At 41.1% G+C, this 21,363-nt stretch overlaps 3 protein-coding genes across 8 annotated transcripts in view; 1 reads left to right on the top strand and 2 right to left on the bottom strand.

Annotated features, from left to right (window-relative positions):
• The window catches only part of foxj3 (forkhead box J3), a 92,828-nt gene extending 86,769 nt beyond the window's left edge, over positions 1-6,059 (bottom strand). For all 3 annotated transcript variants that reach the window (XM_085406841.1, XM_085406840.1, XM_085406842.1), the window contains exon 1: positions 5,792-6,059. The gene's annotated coding sequence lies outside the window, so the exon portion shown is untranslated. The remainder of the gene's footprint in view (positions 1-5,791) is intronic.
• Positions 6,060-9,762: 3,703 nt separating this feature from the next.
• On the top strand, positions 9,763-13,579 carry ppcs (phosphopantothenoylcysteine synthetase). 4 transcript variants are annotated; one of them, XM_085406835.1, is made up of 4 exons: positions 9,763-9,870; positions 11,241-11,775; positions 11,859-11,962; positions 12,900-13,579. In XM_085406835.1, exons 2-4 carry the CDS (start codon positions 11,244-11,246, stop codon positions 13,224-13,226), a joined length of 963 nt encoding a protein of 320 aa, XP_085262961.1. In that variant the 5' UTR covers positions 9,763-9,870; positions 11,241-11,243; the 3' UTR covers positions 13,227-13,579. The 4 variants fall into 4 exon arrangements, with proteins under 4 accessions (XP_085262961.1, XP_085262963.1, XP_085262962.1 ...); XM_085406837.1 differs by having other exon boundaries at positions 9,769-9,836; XM_085406836.1 differs by lacking the exon at positions 9,763-9,870 and adding an exon at positions 9,877-10,020.
• On the bottom strand, positions 13,459-20,676 carry utp3 (UTP3 small subunit processome component). The gene is made up of 16 exons (XM_085406834.1): positions 20,519-20,676; positions 20,154-20,241; positions 19,649-19,705; positions 19,504-19,560; positions 19,294-19,411; positions 19,125-19,193; positions 18,912-19,033; positions 18,680-18,832; positions 18,508-18,579; positions 17,851-17,891; positions 17,675-17,771; positions 15,566-15,703; positions 15,256-15,386; positions 14,710-14,773; positions 13,864-13,971; positions 13,459-13,726 (listed from the first exon to the last, which is right to left on the bottom strand). The coding sequence occupies exons 1-16, from the start codon at positions 20,533-20,535 to the stop codon at positions 13,637-13,639; spliced, it is 1,422 nt and encodes a 473-aa protein (XP_085262960.1). The 5' UTR covers positions 20,536-20,676; the 3' UTR covers positions 13,459-13,636.
• Between the last annotated feature and the right edge of the window lie 687 nt (positions 20,677-21,363).

Here is a 21,363-nt window from a genome sequence, read left to right as displayed (position 1 = left end):
AAAGTTATGTGGCAAGCCCTCACCATTCAGCCTTAGGATTGTGGACCAAAATTAAAACTGACCTTCTCCGACTTTGCCTTTTGGATTCTGCAGACTGATGTTCAACCAAATGACAATTCTTTTTTTCCCCTACCGTAACTACATTGCAACAGCATTAACACAATCATGCTATAAAGACAATAAACCTAGGAGGGCAGACAGAATTGCAACTTGCAGTGCATGCTTCCTTTTCAGACACTAATTCCGCTGTAGTAGACAAGCAAGTGGCATCCACACGAGAGATTATCCAACCGCACACTGCTGACCTTTTTTTTTTTAGCAAGTGAATTCACCTTGGCTGTAAATTTGTACATCTTAAGTGGTTTATGTATGCTTGTACCTGTGAACCAGCTGCTGCATCTCACAGCACAAAGATTATCATATTCAATCAAGTCTGGTTTATGTTACGCTCTCCATGTATTATTGCTATGCTATCACCTATAAATTGCCATGTCATGCATGCAGTCCACAGGCGGGAGCTGGACGTAACATCTGGGAATATCGTGTTATTAAAGTGTCATTTCATGAAGAGACCTTAGTGCAGCAGTTATTGCCGCCATTCGTATGATATGTCATAAATGAAAGTTCTGTGGCGACTGGTATGCAGGAAAAGCTGCATTGTTTAGTCAGCTGTAAGTGCTACCGTATTAAGTTTAAAAATTTCCCTGTTCTCTAGGAATGCTGCCTAAAAATTGGATTTTATTTCTGCCACGCGAGCCAAAGTAATGATTAAAACAGATACCAAATACTAGGATGAAAGTTCCACTCTTATTACTTAAGCTGCGTCGGCTTAGCGAGCTCTCCTTCCTGCACAAAGCGCGAAGGTCTCCTAAGAGTGTGAATCATATATCAACTCCTTCTACTAAGCAACCAGCCAAAAGGAAAAAAAAAAAAAAAAAGCCTACACTGATACTGAGGGCCTATTAAAACTCAAGGACAAAGCAAACAATATGATGAATTATTAAATCCGTCAAGGAACTGAAAACTGAGGCCCATTTTATTCGTTTAGGATTTGGGTCTTCATTAGCACTCATGTAAGTAAAATCTTACACGACACAGCTACTGCACACACACAATGTGCATTTACTCAGAAACACTTTTGTTTTCACGTCATTATGACTTGCAGGGCCCGATTTCCTTTGCACATCTACTACAGTAAAACCATCTAACCATCATTTTCGTAACACTTTTGGTCACGCACCTTTGCTTAAACCCAATGCAAAGATAAGATCAAGTTACACATTTATAGTAAAATTGCCACAAAATTTAATATATATCCTTCTTGCTACCACAAGGCTGTAATGACTCACCAAAACCGCCATGCAATACAAGAGCCGCCAAACCCCCCTCCTCTCCCCTCCGCCCCTACCCCACCCATTTCTTCTCCACTTTCTAAACTTACCCGGCAAACTCTAGTGTGGGTAGTTACTGTAGTTCCCCTTGCAAAGAGACCGTCCCTGATTAGTCAGACAGACATAAATCGATACACACTTTTAGATAAAACATGCATCTGAGCAAATGTACTGATAATATGAGCAAAAGAGCCAGCTGAATTAAATATCCCATGACTCCCTCACCAATTCACATCTACGCCCAACTCCAATCCAGGACGTGAATTGGCGCATACAAGACTAGTTCACTGACAAATTCAATTCAATAGATGAGGAGGAGGTAGGATGAGGAGAACTAGACAGTGGACTGCTGGATGAATAAAAAATGAAAAGTGTAGTGCTTCAGCAAATTCATTCTCTCCATCCCGTGAGGAGGGTGGGGGTGACGGAGGAGGAGTAGAGGCTCGTTTGAAAACCGAACCAGCGCTGCATTCCCACATCCACCCATATCCAGCGAGGGGCTCTTTAAAAATTCATTAATTTACAGCAAAAATAGATTAAAGCACCCAGCTGAGCAAAACCCAAAATTTGGCTCCTGAATAACATTAATGATAAAACATCTCCCTCAAGCCCAGGGGGTTTTGCCTGAAGAAACATTGCTGGCTTTTTTCACCTTACAGCACCTTGAGAATAATTTATTTTCAATCATTACTAAAATAATGCATTTCTAATTGTCATTTTTAATTATGCTTTTCTTCAAATGGAGAAAAAAAAAGAAAAGAAAAGCGCTGAGCAAAAACCTGCAAAAACTAATTAAAATCCATCCAAGGATATGCCATTCCCATGATGGCATGGCAATGCCATTCTATTCACCATTTGATATCTCAGCTACAGAGACTCAATGACAGCTGCTCCAGGCCCCAAAAATGCCTAGAACTGCAGTTACTGTAATTGCTCTGGCCAGCACTAAATGAGGTTCACTTAAGTGCAATTATCCCCCTCTGATCGCTCACATAAAGAGACTTCTTTAACATGGAGAAGTGGGCTCACACAATGTGACTGCAAACAAGATTCAAATTGGAATCAGGGAGGCATTTCCAGCAGATGAATGGCTTCATAGCTCATCGGCATTCTAGTGATGCACGGCTTTGCTAATGAAGACTGAGCCAGTCTCTTCTCACCAAACGCGGCGAAACATCCAACGCCGGATATAAGCAGGGTACAGGGAGAATTTTTCAAACAAAAAAAAAAAAAAAAAAACCCAAAAACTGTCCAGTCAGTGTGCCTGAGCCTGGCCTCCATGCAGAGCAAACAGCTGTTGAAATGAGAAGGAAGATCCTGTTTTTTCGCTCATCCAAGAAGAAAAACACGCTGAAGGACAAGATGATGGGCGATGAAGTGAGGAGGGAAGAAAAAAAAAAAAAGACCTAAAATAACTTCACATTTCAGAGCAGAGAGCGAAAGACTGAAACAAGCCACTTTGGATTCAGACCAAAACTAAGTCATTGTAAAAAATATTAACAGAGCCCTCTGACCCAAAGCATCAGCAGTCCTCATGAATAAATTGCCATCTGCCAATCGCATAACACAAAAGGTTTTCAGCCTGAGGGGGAAGATGTGACCGTCTAATAGGGGTTGCAACAGAGGGTACCTGTTGGGTGCTGTCCAACTACACAGGGCGGTGGGGGGGCTGTGATGGGCCTTCATGTTGCCACAGGCTCAACTAGCACCAGGAGTCTGATAACTGCACCTCACGGATGGCCATTTGAATAATCACTTCAACAAGGGGAGAAATTAAAAAGCCTCTCAGTGAGACCGGCTAGGCACAGGGCCACATACTGAATACCAAATGAGCTCATATTCAAAAAAGTAAAAAGCTGTTCTGAATTCACAGTACAATACTGGCTTTCTGACCCCTGACATACATCAAAATTATCCCAATATCATGTCATTATTCTATTTAGTCTATTAAATTATACACCTCCAAGCATAACAGTACCTGTGATGAAATATTTTACATTTATGTTCCTTGTCTTCTGCACATGCCAACAAATTAATTTTTCTTCAGAGATGGTAGATAAATGTTATTGTCATCTCTCACACACACACACACACACACACACACACACACACACACACACACACAGATGATGTAGGTGTTTGGGGGTTTTTTTTAACCATTAAGCAGGATACTTCAAAAACCACAGTAGGTCAAAACTACAGATGAACCTGAATCTCATCCTCCCATGCACATTTAAAAATGGTTATGTGTGTAATGTGCTTTGCACTTTCTTCTCAAATAGTCAATCAATTTATCAAAGATGAACAACTGTTTTCTTTCTTTTTACTATGACAAATAAAATCCCAAACCAGGCTCCGTTTGATATCAAATTGTAAACTATAAACTACTGTACATAATACACATGAAGGAACCTCCAAGTCTGAGCCTGCCCAGCATTTTCAGCTTTAAACAGAAATGAACATTGCTTACAGACTAAAATGAATTAAATGGATGTTACAGCAGTGCGTGCGTGTGTGTGTGTGTGTGTGTGTGTGTGTGTGTTGTAATGTATACTTTTGCAGCAGCCTTTAAAAAGCATGCATTAGCCGTACTTCAAGTCAGATAAGAACTGCAAATACTACCAGTGTCACACAGCCCGGTGACAGATCTTGGTTATAAAAACAGCAGTGTTTATAAAAAGGCGACTTTAGTGAATTGCATCAAGCACCAAAAAACACATAGCAAACTTAAGACTTTTCACACATCTTGTTTGGTGTCACTTCTTGAAACTCGAATGATAAAAATGACGGGGTAAGCATGCATGCTCATTTCCCCACAATACGCCTAATGGAACCACTGTGGCCCTAGTGACCTGGATGGAACAACTTCAAACACCATGCACACTTAAACACCATGTGTCTTCTACAGCTGCACGCACAGATAGCCTCGATCCAGACAGCTCTGTGGGCCTGCTATTTAAAGGATGGGTGATTAAGAAGCAAACCAGGTCTGACCTTTGATTGTGGGTGCTGACTAACGCTATGGGCATTTTGTTAGTTGAAGCATAAGGTCTGGCATGGTTGGGATGTTAGGGGGGAATTTATTACGCTTGGATTTAGTCATAAATTTAACCTTTTTTCGCCGGCTTTATGGCAAATTTAATTGAGAGTATATGATGATTAGCTCGTTGCAAGCCCATCTCTGCAATAGCACACTGAATCCGTTGATAAAGCCTGCACGAGTTGACAGCAGTGCAAATTAAGAGTTCAGTCATCCATCTTTTAATAAAGGAAGTCGGGATAAAAAGGGAAGAGCGCCGTTTTTGTACACAACTACATACAAATGTCGCAGCTGTTTTGTTTTGGGGTTTTGTGTGTGTGTGTGTGTGTGTGTGTGTGTGTGTGTGTGTGTGTGTGTGTGTGTGTGTGTGTGTGTGTGTGTGTGTGCCTTATTCTGAACGATCACAAACTCACTACTAGAAAAAACATAAGAGATAAGAAAAAGCATGCCCCGAGAAATCTTGCACAAATGACCAAAGAGTTAACCGCAATACCCGCCTGTGCCGTCTCAGGACAATGCACAGCGGCACAGAGGCAGACTGGAGATCAAAATCAGCGGCGTAAAATGCACCTGAAACACGCTTTGCACTTGTTGATTGCCCAGCCTCATGACAATCCTTCGCCCTTCTCACACAGGTCGACTAGATTTTTGAGGGGGTCCCCCCCCATCTTTTTCATGCTAGGATCATTATTTTTCCTGCAGGAATTTATAACCTCGCCCGAGAAGCAGACGATTGACAGACGAGAAAACACACTGCAACAGCTGTGAGTCAAATACCGTCAGAGCACGCAGGAAAGCCAAATGACACTGGGCTCATGCACACACTCACTCCATGCTGGACACACATCGTCTCACATACCAAACAGCTAGCTTAACGATAGCTGTGGAGGGCTGGGGTAGGTCATTATACAGCCACCTAAAGCGAGGAAAAGCACAAGCGTACACACAAACACACCTAGCCCTGGCCCTGGAGAAAGCGCCCACAACACTCTGCTAAAGTTAGCTGGCTACCAAAACTGGCTAGCTAGCTGTCAAAGTTGCCCTGTCAGTTGTCACCGGTTGCACGGCGGTGTTAGCAGGCTAACGCAAGAGCTGTCAACTTGGAGAGTTGCAGCAGCACGGCCGGGGTGTACTAACACTGACCACGGGGGAAACACTGACTGGCTCCCTGAGCAGAAGAAGAAGGGGGAAAAAAAACCAGGAGTCCCCCCTCACGCCTCAGCACAGCGAGTGGAGAACCGTGTGTCAGGGCCTGTTCACTGGGCGCAATCCCCACAACTTCAGTGCAGCTCACTTCCCCGTTAAAGTCGTCCATTTCGTGGGCCTTAGTTCAACTTCCATGCCCGTATAGCTCACTTACTCAGGGTGAAAGCTGCTGTGACGGTGGCTCTCTGTAATCCTCACGGTAGTTTTCAGAGTAACTGTCTCCCCCCTTCCTTCACCTCCTCTTCTTCGGATAGCGGGTTGCCCTCCCCCCTCGGGGATGTCCTGCGCTCCTGACGCTATCGTCCTGTGTGAAGAGCCGCTGTGACCGTGGCTTCGCCGGTGTGCCTGCGGTGCCGTGGCGTCCCTCTTCAGCTTCTCTCCGCCTTCACCCGTTCGCCTTTCTTTCGGCGGCCGAGCCAACATCCGGGACTCTCCCCTCTTTGGGTTAAGTGCCCGGAACTACTTTCACATAGACAGCTCACATGAAGGTTTCTTTTCTCTCTCTCTCTCTGTCTTTCACCACCCCTGCCGCCACAGAAACTAGCGCGCGGTTAAATGCACACGCCCGCAGTGGAAAAAGCACCCGCACACACGAAAGTACTTCAATCAATAAAAATGATCCGTGATATCTGCTTTATTTATTGCGCACTGGGTGTAAATGTAGCTCAAAGTGCGCAGAAAAATAGAGGCAACATCACAGAATAAAAGCAGGAGGCGCGGGGGGGGGGGGGGGGTAGTTGAATACAGTCCGCATGGTCTGATAAGTCACCTTTTTTTAAATAAAAGGTGTGTAAGTTTTAACCAGTGGCTTTATTTATACTTATTCAAAGGTTAAATCATTTAGTAAAACTGTAGCCTACTTACAAGCTCTAACAGGTTTCCAGGTCTATTAAATGGGTGTATGCTGCTTTCATTGTAATAAGTGGGTTATAAATTGTGGCAGCCATCAAGTCTGCAGATAGCTCACACGTTAATAAGATGTTAATAAAGGGTAAAATCCCTAGAAAATAATTAAAAAATATCTCTAAATCAATACAAACCTCATGCAGCATGCCTTTTTTCTTTAAGTTGCTCTGATTATTAATTATTAACTGCTGAAACTGCAATAAGTTACTACTTGCAAAAACTTGTATGAAGCATGCCTTTTTAGGAAGTGATACCCACAGGAAGTGTAGATCAAAGATCGGATGAAAGAGTTTAATTAAAATGTGCATCTTTTAAGGAGTAGGTGTTTCAGAGAAATGAAATAGACAGTGATAAAAGACAAGCATTAGTGTTTTGAAACAGCACGATACAGGATCATCTCCATACAAAGGTGCAGTTTTAGCTCAGTTACCACAGTTGGGGGAAAAAAGACCTAAAAATAACAGGCTGGTGTTTCTAAACTTAACCCTGTACTGAATCAACCTTTACTGCAGGAGCATGTGCACACATGTAAGTGGTCCGAGCCTATGTAAATATAGCGAGCTTAAAAACTATTTAAAATGTCCATTGCACAATGTGAACTGCATCATAAATTCACAGAGCAAAAAAAAAAAAAAAAATTGCCAGCAATAACATGACACTAATGGGCTCAGTGACCTCAATGCCCGCAATCACTTCAAAGCAGTTGTAAGCAGTATTATAACAACGGAAGGAAAAGTTTACCGTGGCATCGCCTTAATTTTCATTCATGCTTCTTCTGGGCTTTTTATATGGGATAATTTAAGAAACTGGAAGTGTGTGATAGAGGTGTGGTTGTTGTATGTGGGGAATTTGGTTGCCTTTTTTTGAATTGTTCTGTCAGTTCTTCTGCCAAAGTGTTGCAATCATTTAATTAGTGTGAAGGTTTTATGCTCACTAATATCTGGATGTCCTTTAACTCCACTCATAAAGCTCGACCTTCAACGCGGAGGCTTGCAGAGGCCATCAAAAGAGAAATATCAGCATGGCATCTTTAGTGCAAAACAGTGATCCTGAAAAAATACAAGCAATCACTACATCGATTTATGTTTTTTCCAGCTATTTTTATTATTAATACTTTATTTAGAATTTTCCATGTCACTTATTTTCACCTAAGCTACAACATATAATTTTTATTACTTAGTTATTATCATTATTATAATTAATAGTTATTTTATTAGTTATGCAAACAGATATCATATTGTTCTGATATCTAGTAAAAAAAAAAAGTTATTTAGCTTTTACAAATGTGCATCGCATGCGCTTAAACTGGAAGGGAAAACAATGCAATTAAGTACGCACGTGAAGGTAGCAGCCGAAGTGGTGTAACTGTCCTTCCAACGGTGCAGCAGCGGCACCTGCCGGTCGATTGCGGAACTGCCGCCAATAAATCCTAAAAATATGGAACAAGACAATTGATAAACGATTAAAGTCTTAAAATAAAAGGTTTGTAGGTATACTGGCTCAGCCTGCCCTCCTCTAGCTTATGATGTGCCACTTTAGGCTGAAATAAAAAGTTTATGGTGAATAAAACTTATATATCCCAAAATAGTTTTCACACTGACCAAGCAGTTGATTTTTGTGAGTTGTTATTGGTTAGTTTCTCAGATGATTTCTTTAGTTTTTGAAAATCACAAATCCTGAAAATGGACTTTCCTTAGCTACATCTTTTTGTATATATGTATATATATTTTATATATTTTGTGTGTGTGCGTGTATATATATATATATATATATATATATATATATATATATATATATATATATATATATATATATATATAGAGAGAGAGAGAGAGAGAGAGAGAGAGAGAGAGAGAGAGACTTTATTGAAACTACAACTGAACTTGTTGTGTTACAGCAGCATGATAAAGAAAAAAAAACTAGTTCAGTCCACGATAAACAACAAATAAGCAACACAGATTTTAAAAAGTGCCACAGGCACCTGGTAAGGGCCTTACACTATGAGATGGTGTCATAACAGTAACAACAACAACAAAGAAAAAAGGAGATCAGATAATAAAAAAATTGTTAACTTAATGAAAAATAAGAATTTATACAACTCGCCTGTCACGTTTACATAAACTATTACATAAAAACTGTGCATTACACCTTTAACCCTTACATACTGTTCAGATCAAATTTGGATAGCAGTAAAAATAAAAATTTGAAATGAAAGTAACACAAACAATAAACCACAAAAATATTGAAATACTGTCTGTGTTCCCATCACAATTGCTCCAATTCCCACAGAGACAGACTGTCGAGTCTTTGAAACAGTGAAATAGGATGCACTTAAGGAGCAGAGTTTAGAGGACACAAGATCTGCACAGTCAGCTGGAATGCAATGAAACAATCTAAAGCTAAACTAATTAAAACACATTTATTCTTAGATAAATGAGATTAAACTAGTTCTAAGCTAAGCGATTGAAAGAGGGCTTGGAAGGATCATATTGTAATGCACTTACATTTCTATAGGTCTGTTCTAGTTTTACTAGCTGCTCAGTAAGTGCTTTATTTATTAAAAAAATAAATGCGTTCACAAAAGCAGACTTTTCCCTTAAACTATAAAAACATAACTTTTGCCTAAAATTAAAAATAACAGTAAAAATGTTCAGATTGTCATATTTCTAATCCACTTGTTTTTGGTTTGGATTATTATTAATATTCATCTTAATCTCAGATTTAAACACAAATGACATGTACAAGACACATATATGAAATAAAACATATATTTTGTACATATACATATATATATATTGAATTTCAAATAAACGCATTTTTCTCCTCCCCGAAAAGCTTGTATTTAAATCTTTTTCAAAACTTACCAGAAATTAGATGTACAAACGCGCACCAACATCCAAAGAAAAGGAGCTTTCAATGATGCTGTTGCTTGTCAAACTAGTCGCACACAAAGTTCAATTCAACATTTTGTCTTTGCTCGTCGACTGTATCTGCTGATTCAGTGGGACAGTCCAGTGCAAAAAGATCCCCTTTTTGAGAGAAATTCCCCTTGTCCTCTCCGTTGATGCTCGGGTTTTATAAAGTTTGACACTTCAAGCAGGAGGGAAAAATAATTGACGCACTGCTGACTCAAAAGCAGACTACCATTTCTTTGTTTAATACCGCAAATGGCCGCTAGGGGAGCTGGAGGCGTTGTGCTGTATTTATAAAAACCAAAGAGTTGGCCTTCAGGAAGTGCACAAGTTGTTTGGAGGTATCCGAATACCAAAGTGGGGTGTTTTGAAGTTTTGTCTGTGAGTCTGAGACGTCGTTTACGTTTTATATAAGGTATTACCGCAGTTGCAAGTAACCTACAAACATCATGTAGCGCTATGTCGTGTCGCCTTTCTTATTACTGAACATTAAGTAGCCAAAGAAAGTGTCCACCTTCTACTTTGACAGCGTGTTTACTGTCGCGTGTCATTTAACCGCAAACAGGTGTGTATCACGTCAGTGTTGTGCTGTGAAGTTCACCCATACGTAACGATGATGCGAGAATATGCATTAATGTAAACTTAGCCTGTTATTCGACCTGTAAACGGATCAGTGAACAAAGCGAGGATTTTCAGGGAGGCGTGGGTTTATTTCTTCATATTCTTCTTCTCATTAGTTAGCTGTAACATTTGGAAACCACAGGCTATGGGACAAACAGCTATAGATACAAACATAGGTAAGACATAATATCAGAAATACCACGATATAAAAACAGACTGTAAAAAAGTGGACAGTTTAAGTTATTGCACCTATATGTTTAAACACTTTTGGCACTTTGCTAGAGAAACTAAGCAGAGCTCTTTGAGGGACAGAGGCCTATACAGTCAGGACAAGTAGATGATTAGTGTTGGTTGAACCTGTATAAATGTTAAATGACGACAACATTTTAAGATCTAGCCCCCCTGGTGACCTTGAATTTGATAAGCAGAAGGGGGTGGATGGATGCATCCACCCCACCTAATAAAGTGTGAATTCAGTTTACTTTATGCTTATGTATTGCACATTTTGGATTTTTTTCTTAAATTTTATGTAAATGTACAACGATCATGGCCATCCAGCACACCATTAATTCTTGTTACCGTCAGGTAGACGTTACAGGAGGATGGCTGCACGTACATTTACAGTGCTTAATAAATTCAGCAGATCGTCACCCAGAGTAATGCTTATGCTACACTGGCCTAAATTTAAAGTATTGGCAATTTTTTATCTTTCTGTAATGATTAACCCACCAGTATGCACAAGTCCTTTAATCAAAATAATATTTACAATACTATAATACAATAATACAAATATTATTTTTATCCATGAATTTTCAAATGCGCTGTTTTACCAAAAAAAGAGAAGAAAATAGTGAAGCACAGAATTAACAGTCTTCATTAACTGTCATTTTCTAAATACTGAACGGGAAAATGTAGTTTTTGTGGTTAAATGTCACGCTTTGGGTGTAAAATTATCAGCATTATTTTAATATTGTCCCAGTCAGCTTTATTAAAGTAGGCCCAGTGTGATTTATAACTGTACATCCATAAATTTGTGACCTGCAGAAACCAACAGCGAGGTAATCTGATACTGAAATGTCCCACTTTGAAAACAGACCTGTCACTGGAGACTGTTGAATCACATTAGGCATCACTTAAAGATGCCTCCTTCTTCTCTCTTGTCAGGTGATGGCTGAACCCAGAATATCATCTATTGATGGGAAGTTAGCAGAAGAATTTGCTGTTCCCTCCCATGTGGAGGAGGTCAAAGAGAAGATGGCTGCTTTTGCCAGCTTTCACGCAGAAGCAGGCCGAAAGGTGGTTCTCATCACTTCAGGAGGCACCAAGGTTCCCCTGGAGTCCCGCACTGTTCGCTTCCTCGATAACTTCAGCAGCGGCAGGCGAGGAGCCTCCTCTGCAGAGTATTTCATAGACTCTGGTTATGCAGTCATTTTCCTACACAGGCATCGCTCACTCTACCCCTACACACGGATGTTTTTAACCATCAACATGCTGGACGCTCTGGAGTTTCAAGGTGGAGGAGCGCCTGGTAATACTGGTGAAGTGGTGGTTAATCAGCAGGTGCTGCCGAACATTGCCAAAGTACTGAAGAGATACGAGGAGGTGAAAAAAAGCAGACTTCTTCTGCCTATCGAGTTCAGCACTCTGTCAGAGTATCTGCACCTACTCAAAGCAGCAGCGCAGGCTCTCAGCAAAATAGGTAACAGCAGGTTAAAGGCCTGAGCTGTGGCTTTGTCTAACATACGTTCAAAACATCTTCACAAGTGTTTGTTCTGCCCTTAGGATCAAAGGCTATGTTTTACTTGGCTGCAGCAGTGTCTGATTTCTACATCCCAGCATCTGAGATGCCTGAACACAAAATCCAGTCTTCCAACGGACCTCTTCAGGTGAGGGTGGGGGGAAATGGTGTTATTGGTCTGCTTTTTATTCACCACTTCAGTTCGGAGGTGTGTAAAAGGAAGCATGAGATGTGAGTACGAAGGGGGTTCACTGCTTACGGGGGAATATTGCCATGGTAACATATGCTGCTAACCTAATGATAATTAGAGAGTCATCGTTCCTGGAAGATCCCCAGACCTCTGTGTACGGATACCACAGTGTCTTTGTGTCTGATGAGCATCAGTAAGAAATACAGATACTTGGATGAAGCTTTATTTTTTCCTGTTGGTTGCAAATAATTTTACTTTTATTGTTATATAAGCATCAATATATGGTCCTAAAACCGAGCACTAATTTATACTTACAGCTAGGGAATAAACTCCAGGCTGTGAACCCTTACGCTTGCGGTCCCCAACCCCCGGGGCATGGTCCGTGAGTCGTTTGGTACCGGGCCCCGAGAGTCGAAGCTTGGGTGTGAAATTTGTAGTTTCCCTGGGTTTTTTTTTACCGTGTTGTAGTTGTGTCTTATTTTGAAAGAAATATTTATACATTACCATAGCGACCAGAGAGCATTAAAGGGCAGAGAGGAAGATCTTACTCTTAATGTTGTTGGAGCATTTCAGGAGGACGCTGCTAATGAAGTTCCACAATTACACAGTTAATTTGCGTTTATTATATTTAGAAAATACCAGTTTTTGTCTTGGTCATATAATTTTATTTTGTTGTATTTATCCGCGACACCTTAAAGGCCGGTCTGTGAAAATATGGTTGACATTAAACCGGTCCGTGGAGCAAAACGGGTTGGGAACTGCTGCGTTAAACAGCTGCACATACTTTCAATTCAGCAGTTGTTATTGTTGCTCCTCTCAGTTGCTGAATTACATTTTCCTGTGCGTATGCCTCTTTAGTCTTGCCAGTAATTACAATTTTTCTTCTGCCCTTCAGCTGAGCATGAAAATGGTCCCCAAGATATTGTCCCCACTGGTGAAAGAATGGGCACCTCAGGCATTTGTCATATCCTTCAAACTCGAGACTGATGCGTCGATCCTGCTGGACAAGGCTCGACGAGCTCTGGATACCTACAGGCACCAAGCAGTGGTGGCCAACGTACTGGACTCTAGGCGGGGTTATGTGGTGGTGGTGACCCTTGAGACTCAGGCTGAGCTAATCCTAACTGAGGAGGATGTGAAGAATGAGGTGGAGATAGAAGAGAGGATAGTCAGCAACTTGACGTCGGCGCATGACAACTTCATAACTCAACAAGTGGCTTGATAGAACGTATCTGCATGTCTGAGCAGCTTTAAGTTGTGTCTGTATTCTTACGTGATCCACATTGGGCTGCAATTCATACCTGCCTGTTCTGCTGGCAAGTTACTGTATATTCAGTATGCTCTACTGTTGCAAAACCTTAGCGACAACTGTAAGTCACATCTTCCTTGTTTGTTGTGTGTGTTCTAAGAATGAACCTCGAAGCATTAAACGCAGTCTCTGTAGAGGGACAATATCCAGGTTTTAAAATGTTTATTCACACTTTCTAGTAATCAGAAAAGCAGTTTCAAGTTTTAAAACAATGACAATATTTTCTTTCCTGCAAGGTTTTCCAATAATAAACATTTAAAATCACAGTCCACTGGTACTGGTTCAATCTCACTGCCACACTTGGCAGCATATTCTGGACTCGGTTACTTGAGTTTGACACTCTTCTTGACACCAGCACGAATACCAGACAGCTCTCCGCTGTATCTCGTCTCTTCGTGACGAACCTCTCGGACCTGGCAAAACGATAAGCAGCAATTTTAAAACGCATCGCAGAAATGTGTGTCACAATCCAGCACATCCTCTTTAAGAGTCTTCAGACAATCCCTGAAATCCTTGCTCAACGATGTAATAAAACATGTTGAATACAGACCTGTCCCTTTCTGCGGATTTTAGCCCGTCTGAACTTCTCTCTGTGCTTGACTCTGGGATTACGGTCAATTTTCTTCCTTTTCGGCGTGAGCCCCTTGTTCTTGGCCATCTGTGGAATTGTTAGACAAACATAATTAATACAATTCAGAAATCAGTGTCACACACTGGATCTAGAAAACTTGGAGGAGGAGAATCCAGAGATGTAAACACGCAGTGCTGTGGAGAACACTTTAAAGCTTGCACTTACGTACTTTTAAAGGATAATTAAGCTGAATTTTGCAAACACGCTCTCTGAAGCTGTAGCAAAACAACTTGATATGCACACTACAATCCATTTTCTTGAACTAGAGCTAGATAAAATCTTTAGTGTACTACTGCGAGTGCCCAGCAGATGGCACTCAATCACGTTTATTAACACCAGTACTTCCAAAAGTGTAGTTTAGACTCCATTCTCCAACAACCGTAATGGCAAATAAATGACTACTTCAAGAAGTTAAGTTGTTCATTTTTAACATTTTCAGTTATTTAATTGGGTCGAAATTATTAATCTGTTATCCAACTACAATCCTTTGTATATTTATCAATTACATATACAATATAGACATGATTTTTTTTATTTATTTATTTTTTTAAAATACCTAGAGGTCAAAATGAGTAAGCATACAAAGACATATGCTTGTGTAACACTAAAAAAAAAACAAATGTATCCATAGTTATAAAATGTAATGCTTGGATAATTATTAAACAAGCTGTGGCATATGCTACAGTTATCAGTGGGCTCCATCCATTAAATTTCTGCTGTAAGTACTCATGTTTTGTGCAAATACATGACTGTATCACTCAGTACCTGGTAAGTGATTCCTCTCTTTGCATTTGGATCCAATTCTTCCTCCTCTTCATTCTCCTCCATCCTGTAACACAAAGATTTTCTTAATGTTTCACTCTCCTGGTTGATTTTACCTTATATAAATTTGATTCAGTACTACCAAAATATCCAATATGGCTCTTTTGGTGAATACTCTACCAGAGGCACAGTGTCATTTTGGCAACTGAACACCAGTCTGTCCTGTAACTGCTCTCTACATGTTTAGAGCCAAGCCACACATATTTCAGCTCCCCAATAATACTGGTGTTTAAATAGAACTGAACCACTCAGAGGGATGTAAGACTTTAGAGTGAGCAGAGCAGTTTGCAGTGTTTCAGGCTTCTGAAAAATTTCAGTGTATTTCCCAATACTATAGTATATCAAATGTGCTACATCGTGACATCTATTGCAACATGCAAGTCGGCACGGATTCCTGTTATTCTGACCCCAAATCCTCTGCATATCAAAGACACATCCCATGAGTACACTTCCTGTACTTTTACTGCAAGTTAAAAAGTGCATACTTACATTTCATCTTCTGGATTATTGCCCTTCCTCTTTAATTTTAACCGTTCCTCTGCCTCTTTGTAGAAGCGTAGAGCTTCTTCCTCATCCAGGTCAGAGTCTGACTCCTCCTCGGGCACAGCTTCTCCAGATTCCTGTATCCAGTGGGTGCGTGCACACATACGCACACATTAGCAATCAATATAAAAGTTAAACGTCGGCACTAGGGGTCATCTGAGGATGCTCTTTATGTATATCAATGTTGTCGAAGAGTGTCCTCAGATAACCCCTGGTGCAGACGTAATATAGTAGTATATTAATGTTGTTCTCTTACCTTTTCCTTCCTGTTTGAAACTTTAGACTTCTTGCCTTCTGCTTGCTTGCTTCCTGCCTTATTTTCCTCTCCACCAGCTAGTAGCTGGCGAAACTCTGGAGCGAGCCGAGCATCTACTGCGCCTAGTTCATTGATGAGCTGCAAGCAGGCATCAGAGACTCAGTAAGACATTTTGCATTTTGTGGATTTTTGTGATCAGCTTTGTAGGATGTGTGTCAGGAGAGATTTCATAATCGTGTGTCTCATGGTGCTGGTTTGGAGTGTCAATACAGTGAAATCACAAATAAAAGATGCCGACCAAAGTAACAAACGCACAGTAAAAGATTTTGGCTTTTAGTTGCAACAAACAGCTACTATTTTAACCCCTGTGAACCTGACCTGCTGAGCCTGAAGTATCTCACTGATGCCGTTTATTTACACTCAACAAAAATATAAACGCAACACCTTTGTTACTGCTCCCATTCCCCATGGGATGGACGTAGAGACCTAAAATTCATTCCAGATACACAATATAACCATCCCTCCCAAACAGTGGTCACAAATCAGTCCAAATGTGTGGTAGTGGGCACATCTGCTATATTGAGATAATCCATCCCACCTCACAGGTGTGCCACATCAGGATGCTGATCTGACATCATGAGTAGTGCACAGGTGTACCTCAGACTGCCCACAACAAAAGGCCACCCTGGAATGTGCAGTTTTTTGCGCTATTGGGGGTCTGGGGACCCAGAACCGGTCAGTATCTGGTGTGACCACCATTTGCCTCATGCAGTGCAACACATCGTCGCATGGAGTCTATCAGATTGTCAATTGTGGCCTGTGGAATGTTGGTCCACTCCACTTCAATGGCTGTGCGAGGTTGTTGGATATTCGTGGGAACTGGTACACGCTGTCGTATACGCCGGTCAAGCACATCCCGAACATGCTCAATGGGTGACATGTCCGGTGAGTATGCTGGCCATGCAAGAACTGGGACATTCTCAGCTGCCATCTGCCCTGAACAATGTGAACCATGATTCATCCGTGAAGCGCGCACCTCTCCAACGTGCCAGACGCCATCGAATGTGAGCATTTGCCCACACAAGTCTGTTACGGCGACGAGCTGGAGTCAGGTCAAGACCCCGATGAGGACGACGGGCATGCAGTTGAGCGTCCCTGAGACGGTTTCTGACAGTTTGTGCAGAAGTTGTTTGGTTGTGCAAACCAATTGTTCCAGCAGCTGTCTGGGTGGCTGGTCTCAGACGATCTTGGAGGTGAACCTGCTGGATGTGGAGGTCCTGGGCTGGTGTGGTTACACGAGGTCTGCGGTTGTGAGGCCGGTTGGATGTGCTGCCATATTCTCTGAAATGCCTGTGGAGACGGCTTATGGTTGAGAAATGAACATTCAATGCACGGGCGACAGATCTGGTTGACATTCCTGCTGTCAGCATGCCAATTGCACGCTCCCTCATTGCTTGTGGCATCTGTGGCATTTTGCTGTGAGACAAAACTGCACATTCCAGGGTGGCCTTGTTGTAGGCAGTCTGAGGTACACCTGTGCACTACTCATGATGTCAGATCAGCATCCTGATGTGGCACACCTGTGAGGTGGGATGGATTATCTCAATATAGCAGATGTGCCCACTACCACACATTTGGACTGATTTGTGACCACTGTTTGGGAGGGATGGTTATATTGTGTATCTGGAATGAATTTTAGGTCTCTACGTCCATCCCATGGGGAATGGGAGCAGTAACAAAGGTGTTGCGTTTATATTTTTGTTGAGTGTAATTCAGATCAAAGTGCATATAAGCGTGGATTACCTGCACATATTTACAAGAAGAGAGCTCCACTGATGATTCCCAACACCCGACTGACTGAACTGAGTTTAGCATTTCAAAGTTAATTAATTCAAAGTTCAGGGTTTGTTCTGAGTTTGCTAAACCTGCCTTTTGGGTTCAGCTCTAGGGCTCATAATCACACATCCTGCGACAATCCTCTTGGACTCATAACAGAGCCTACAAATGTTGAGCTTTCGCGTGCTTTTTTTTTTTAATTAAAGTACCAAATCTAGGAGAAACTGCTCACCTTTTTTTCAGCATGGTCTAAACATCAGTGTGTGGACTTACATTTCTGTAGGTGAGCAGTCTTTCAATCACAGGGTGGTTGTGAGCAGGTATCCGCTTTGCTTTCAGCACCAAGTAGAAGCTGATGTTTGTGCAGTAACTGTGGCAGGAGAGAAACATCATTCAGTGACAGAGCGTGACAGTTTGTCGTGTGAGTCTACGATCCAATCACAACTTACTTGAGATAAAGTTGCTGCTTTGTCTTCAGGTAATTGGCACCCTTTAGGTTAAAAAAACAAAACAAACAAGGATGAAAGATGTTCAGATTCACATCGTTGATTTTCATGATATTGATGACATGTTCCTGTATACTCAAACACGTCTACACAAGCAAAAAGTTGGTGGTTTGATTCCAGCCAGAGATATATGGATGTGGATTTGCATGTGGACGCGTATCCGGTGTAAAAATCTGAGCAGCTGAAAGTAGCTTACTTACAAATAAGGCTGTAAGCAGTGCACCACAAGTATGAGTATCTTCTCCTTTCATCATGATTAAAGGTTGGAAACACAGAGGAACTTACAATACAATCACAATTTGTTTCCCTAGATAATGGTGCAGATACAAGAAAGACACAGGCGTCATGGTGTTGACGCCTGTGTCCATCATTATTCATTAAATTCTGGCCACCTGATAAAGAAAGCCCAATGATAGTATAATTAAGCTCAGTTTTGATCTCTACTGGTCCCTTGAACAACTGCATGCTTCTTACAGTCTGTCTGCTTTCTGGGGCAGAGAGAGTAATGTACACAGCTTTTTGTGTGTTTTATCACAGGAAATGCCTGCGTGTAGTGGCTGAAAGCAACACCGTGAGAAAAATGTAGCCAAGTGTGCTCACCTTTCCTGCAGGGATCTTTCCCTCCTTAACCATTTGCATGAGAGGCTGAAGCTCATTCTTGAGCTCGTTAAGCTGTACAAAGAAACAGGAATAAGTCACATCTATTGCACGTCACTTGAAAATTTAAAGGCTCTTTAAGTCTGAAGTTGCGTCCTTCCTATTTGTCTCTTACCTTTGCCTTGAAGTCCTGAATAAGCTCAAGCAGCTCTGGTGACTCTTTCTTCAAAAGCTTCATTTTTTCCTTCTGAGACATCTGCTTCAGGTCTTTCACAATCCTCTCCTCTTTTTCCACAGGCTTGCTTTCATCCTTCTCCACAGCAAATTCCTTCATTTAGGCAAAGACGTACAATTAGAATTAGACGTTTCTGTCAGCATGTCATTAGGCCTACGAGAGAGATAAATACCTGAAAAAAGTTCAAATCATAATCCTCCTCGCTCAGATTTGCAGCTAAACGTTTTTGGATGTTTTTAGCCTCTTCTTCTTCTTCTTGTTCCTCAGCCTCCAACTCTTCTTGCGATTTCCCTTCTGTAATAACAGTGATCGAAATGTTGCATAATAAAAGATAATGCAATCATCACACAATGCAATAATACGGCTTGAGATAAAAGGTTCTTACTTGAGGTCACATAATCTGAATCGTAGAACATTTTTTTCTTTCTGCCCCAGGCCATTTCATTAGGGAGCTCTGCAGCAGACAATGTAAACACAGTGAGATAGGCTCAAAATGACACACACACACACACACACACACACACACACACACACACACACACACACCAATTTACCGTCCTCATTTCTCCCTTCTAAATCACTCTCCATATCTGTCCCCTCTTCCTCATTTTCTTCTTCTTCCTCCCCTTCATCATCTTCCGACTCAGAAAGATCCAGGGGCATCACCTCCTCCTGTGAAATTCCGATAATCTCAGGTTTCTTCTCGGCTGTTCCTCTACATTTTTCACCTGCAGTTACTTTTAAACAAACACGTACGACATTACCTCATCGTCCACTTCCTCCCGGTCGCTCTCCATTTGAACACCTCGGGCGAGAAGTTTCTGCGGCAAAGACACCGGAGCACGAAGAAAGGTTACAGAACACAACTGTTGCACTGCACACCTACCGTAGTACAAATAAAGAACTTACTGCAATCTTCTCATCATGAAACTCATCAATCTTGTCTTTTGTGTATGTTGAGGATTTCTGAATGAGAAAAGAGAAAACACCTTTGAGAATGAAAACAGTTGTATCAAGTCACCATATGAGAGCACGCTGGTCTTTATTTAGTTTATTCTTCACAGGTCATCAAGGTTTGGCTCAACGTAGATATTACCGCTTTGTTGGTTACAGAAAGTAACAGTTTAATCATACGATCAGGCAAGATTTCAGATCTTGTTTTTATTATTTTAAAGCTATAATTTGACCTCTCTTTTCAAAGTAATATTTTGTCCCCCTTAAAGTCACCAACTACCCTCTAGTTTAGAAATCAGAGGACAATACCGACTTGGGTAAAGTAAGCAAAGAGCCACACACTGAGTAACTGTAACATAATGTGAAATCATGTTAAACTCCAAAGAAATCATTAAAACCTTATCCCCCCACATCCATGCAAACTTCTGACCACAGCTGTATAAAACACTGCGTGTCTTACCTTATCAGGGACAGGCATGTCGTTGTAGGCTTCAGGGTCGTCTTCATCATAGACCTCATCCTTGTTTGGCCGCTGCGCGTGTTTTCCCCTGAACAGCAAAAGACAAATAACAAATAACGACTCAAAACTTCTGGTTAAATACCAGATTTATTTTTCCCGGATCACTCCACACTTCACTAGCGCCAGCTCCCATCACAGCAGTGGAGTATAAATCATGCACCCGTATGCTTGTAAATTAAGACTAACAACTTATCGTTGTTTCTACAACACTGCACGCCAATTGTGACCACACGAAACCCCAGAAAAACAGAGCAGAGACGCTATAAAGACAAGCTAACAGGTAGATACATCTTAGCCAAACTTACCGTTTTGCTCGAACCATGATGAACCAGCTTCACACACAGCGGACAATAAACCACGTCTGTGTGCGTATAAATGCAGATTAAAACTGAATATATCCACTTCAGTTAACTGCACACATCTGTTTTACTCACTGGATACCATGTGCCACAAGAAACGTCCCCTTCCTCTTCAGCTCAAACGGCAATCAGAGAGGAAACTTACCGCCCCCTGCTGTCCTGGAGGATTTCTACAAACTGTGCGGAGAGTTATCTGACCATTCATCTCTACATGTGTGTATTTATTCTTTGAAAAATTGGTCCCCAACATCGCATAATAAAATAATTTTAGCTGTTTTACAACTTTTTTTTAAACTTTACAAGCTTTATGAATTAAGATTAAGTAACTGAGCATGTATTTTTATACTTACAGCCATCTTCTGTTAATCTTACAGTAATGCATGTGAAGAAAAATGAAGTGATATGATTTATATGCGGCTTATTTGTTCTCAGAAAATTAAAATATACTTTCAAGAACACAATATCAACTTTTCTTGTGTCCTCTAACATAACTGTGGAAACATAATGAGCCTGTTTTATATGTATTTTCAACCACTGTGCCATTGTTTTCTACTCTCTCTTATTTACCATTAACCTCCTTAGACCCGAACTCTTCCACGGCATGCATTTTTTATTTCTATTTGATATTTGGGCTGATTGGGTCCTGATGAATGTAAAAACAAAGATTTACAAGATTTATTTTTTTAACCTAATTTTTGTTTCTGAGAAAAATGAGAGCCTACCACCATAGATAGATAGATAGGCAGGCAGGCACACACACACACACACACACACACACACACACACACACA

Source organism: Rhamphochromis longiceps, linkage group LG5, assembly GCF_057381845.1.
Source record: "Rhamphochromis longiceps isolate RC_006_pf linkage group LG5, R_longiceps_female_GT1.1, whole genome shotgun sequence".
Taxonomy (NCBI): domain Eukaryota; kingdom Metazoa; phylum Chordata; class Actinopteri; order Cichliformes; family Cichlidae; genus Rhamphochromis; species Rhamphochromis longiceps.
Note: the sequence above shows the minus strand (reverse complement) of the source record. Positions and strands in the feature narration are given on the sequence as shown.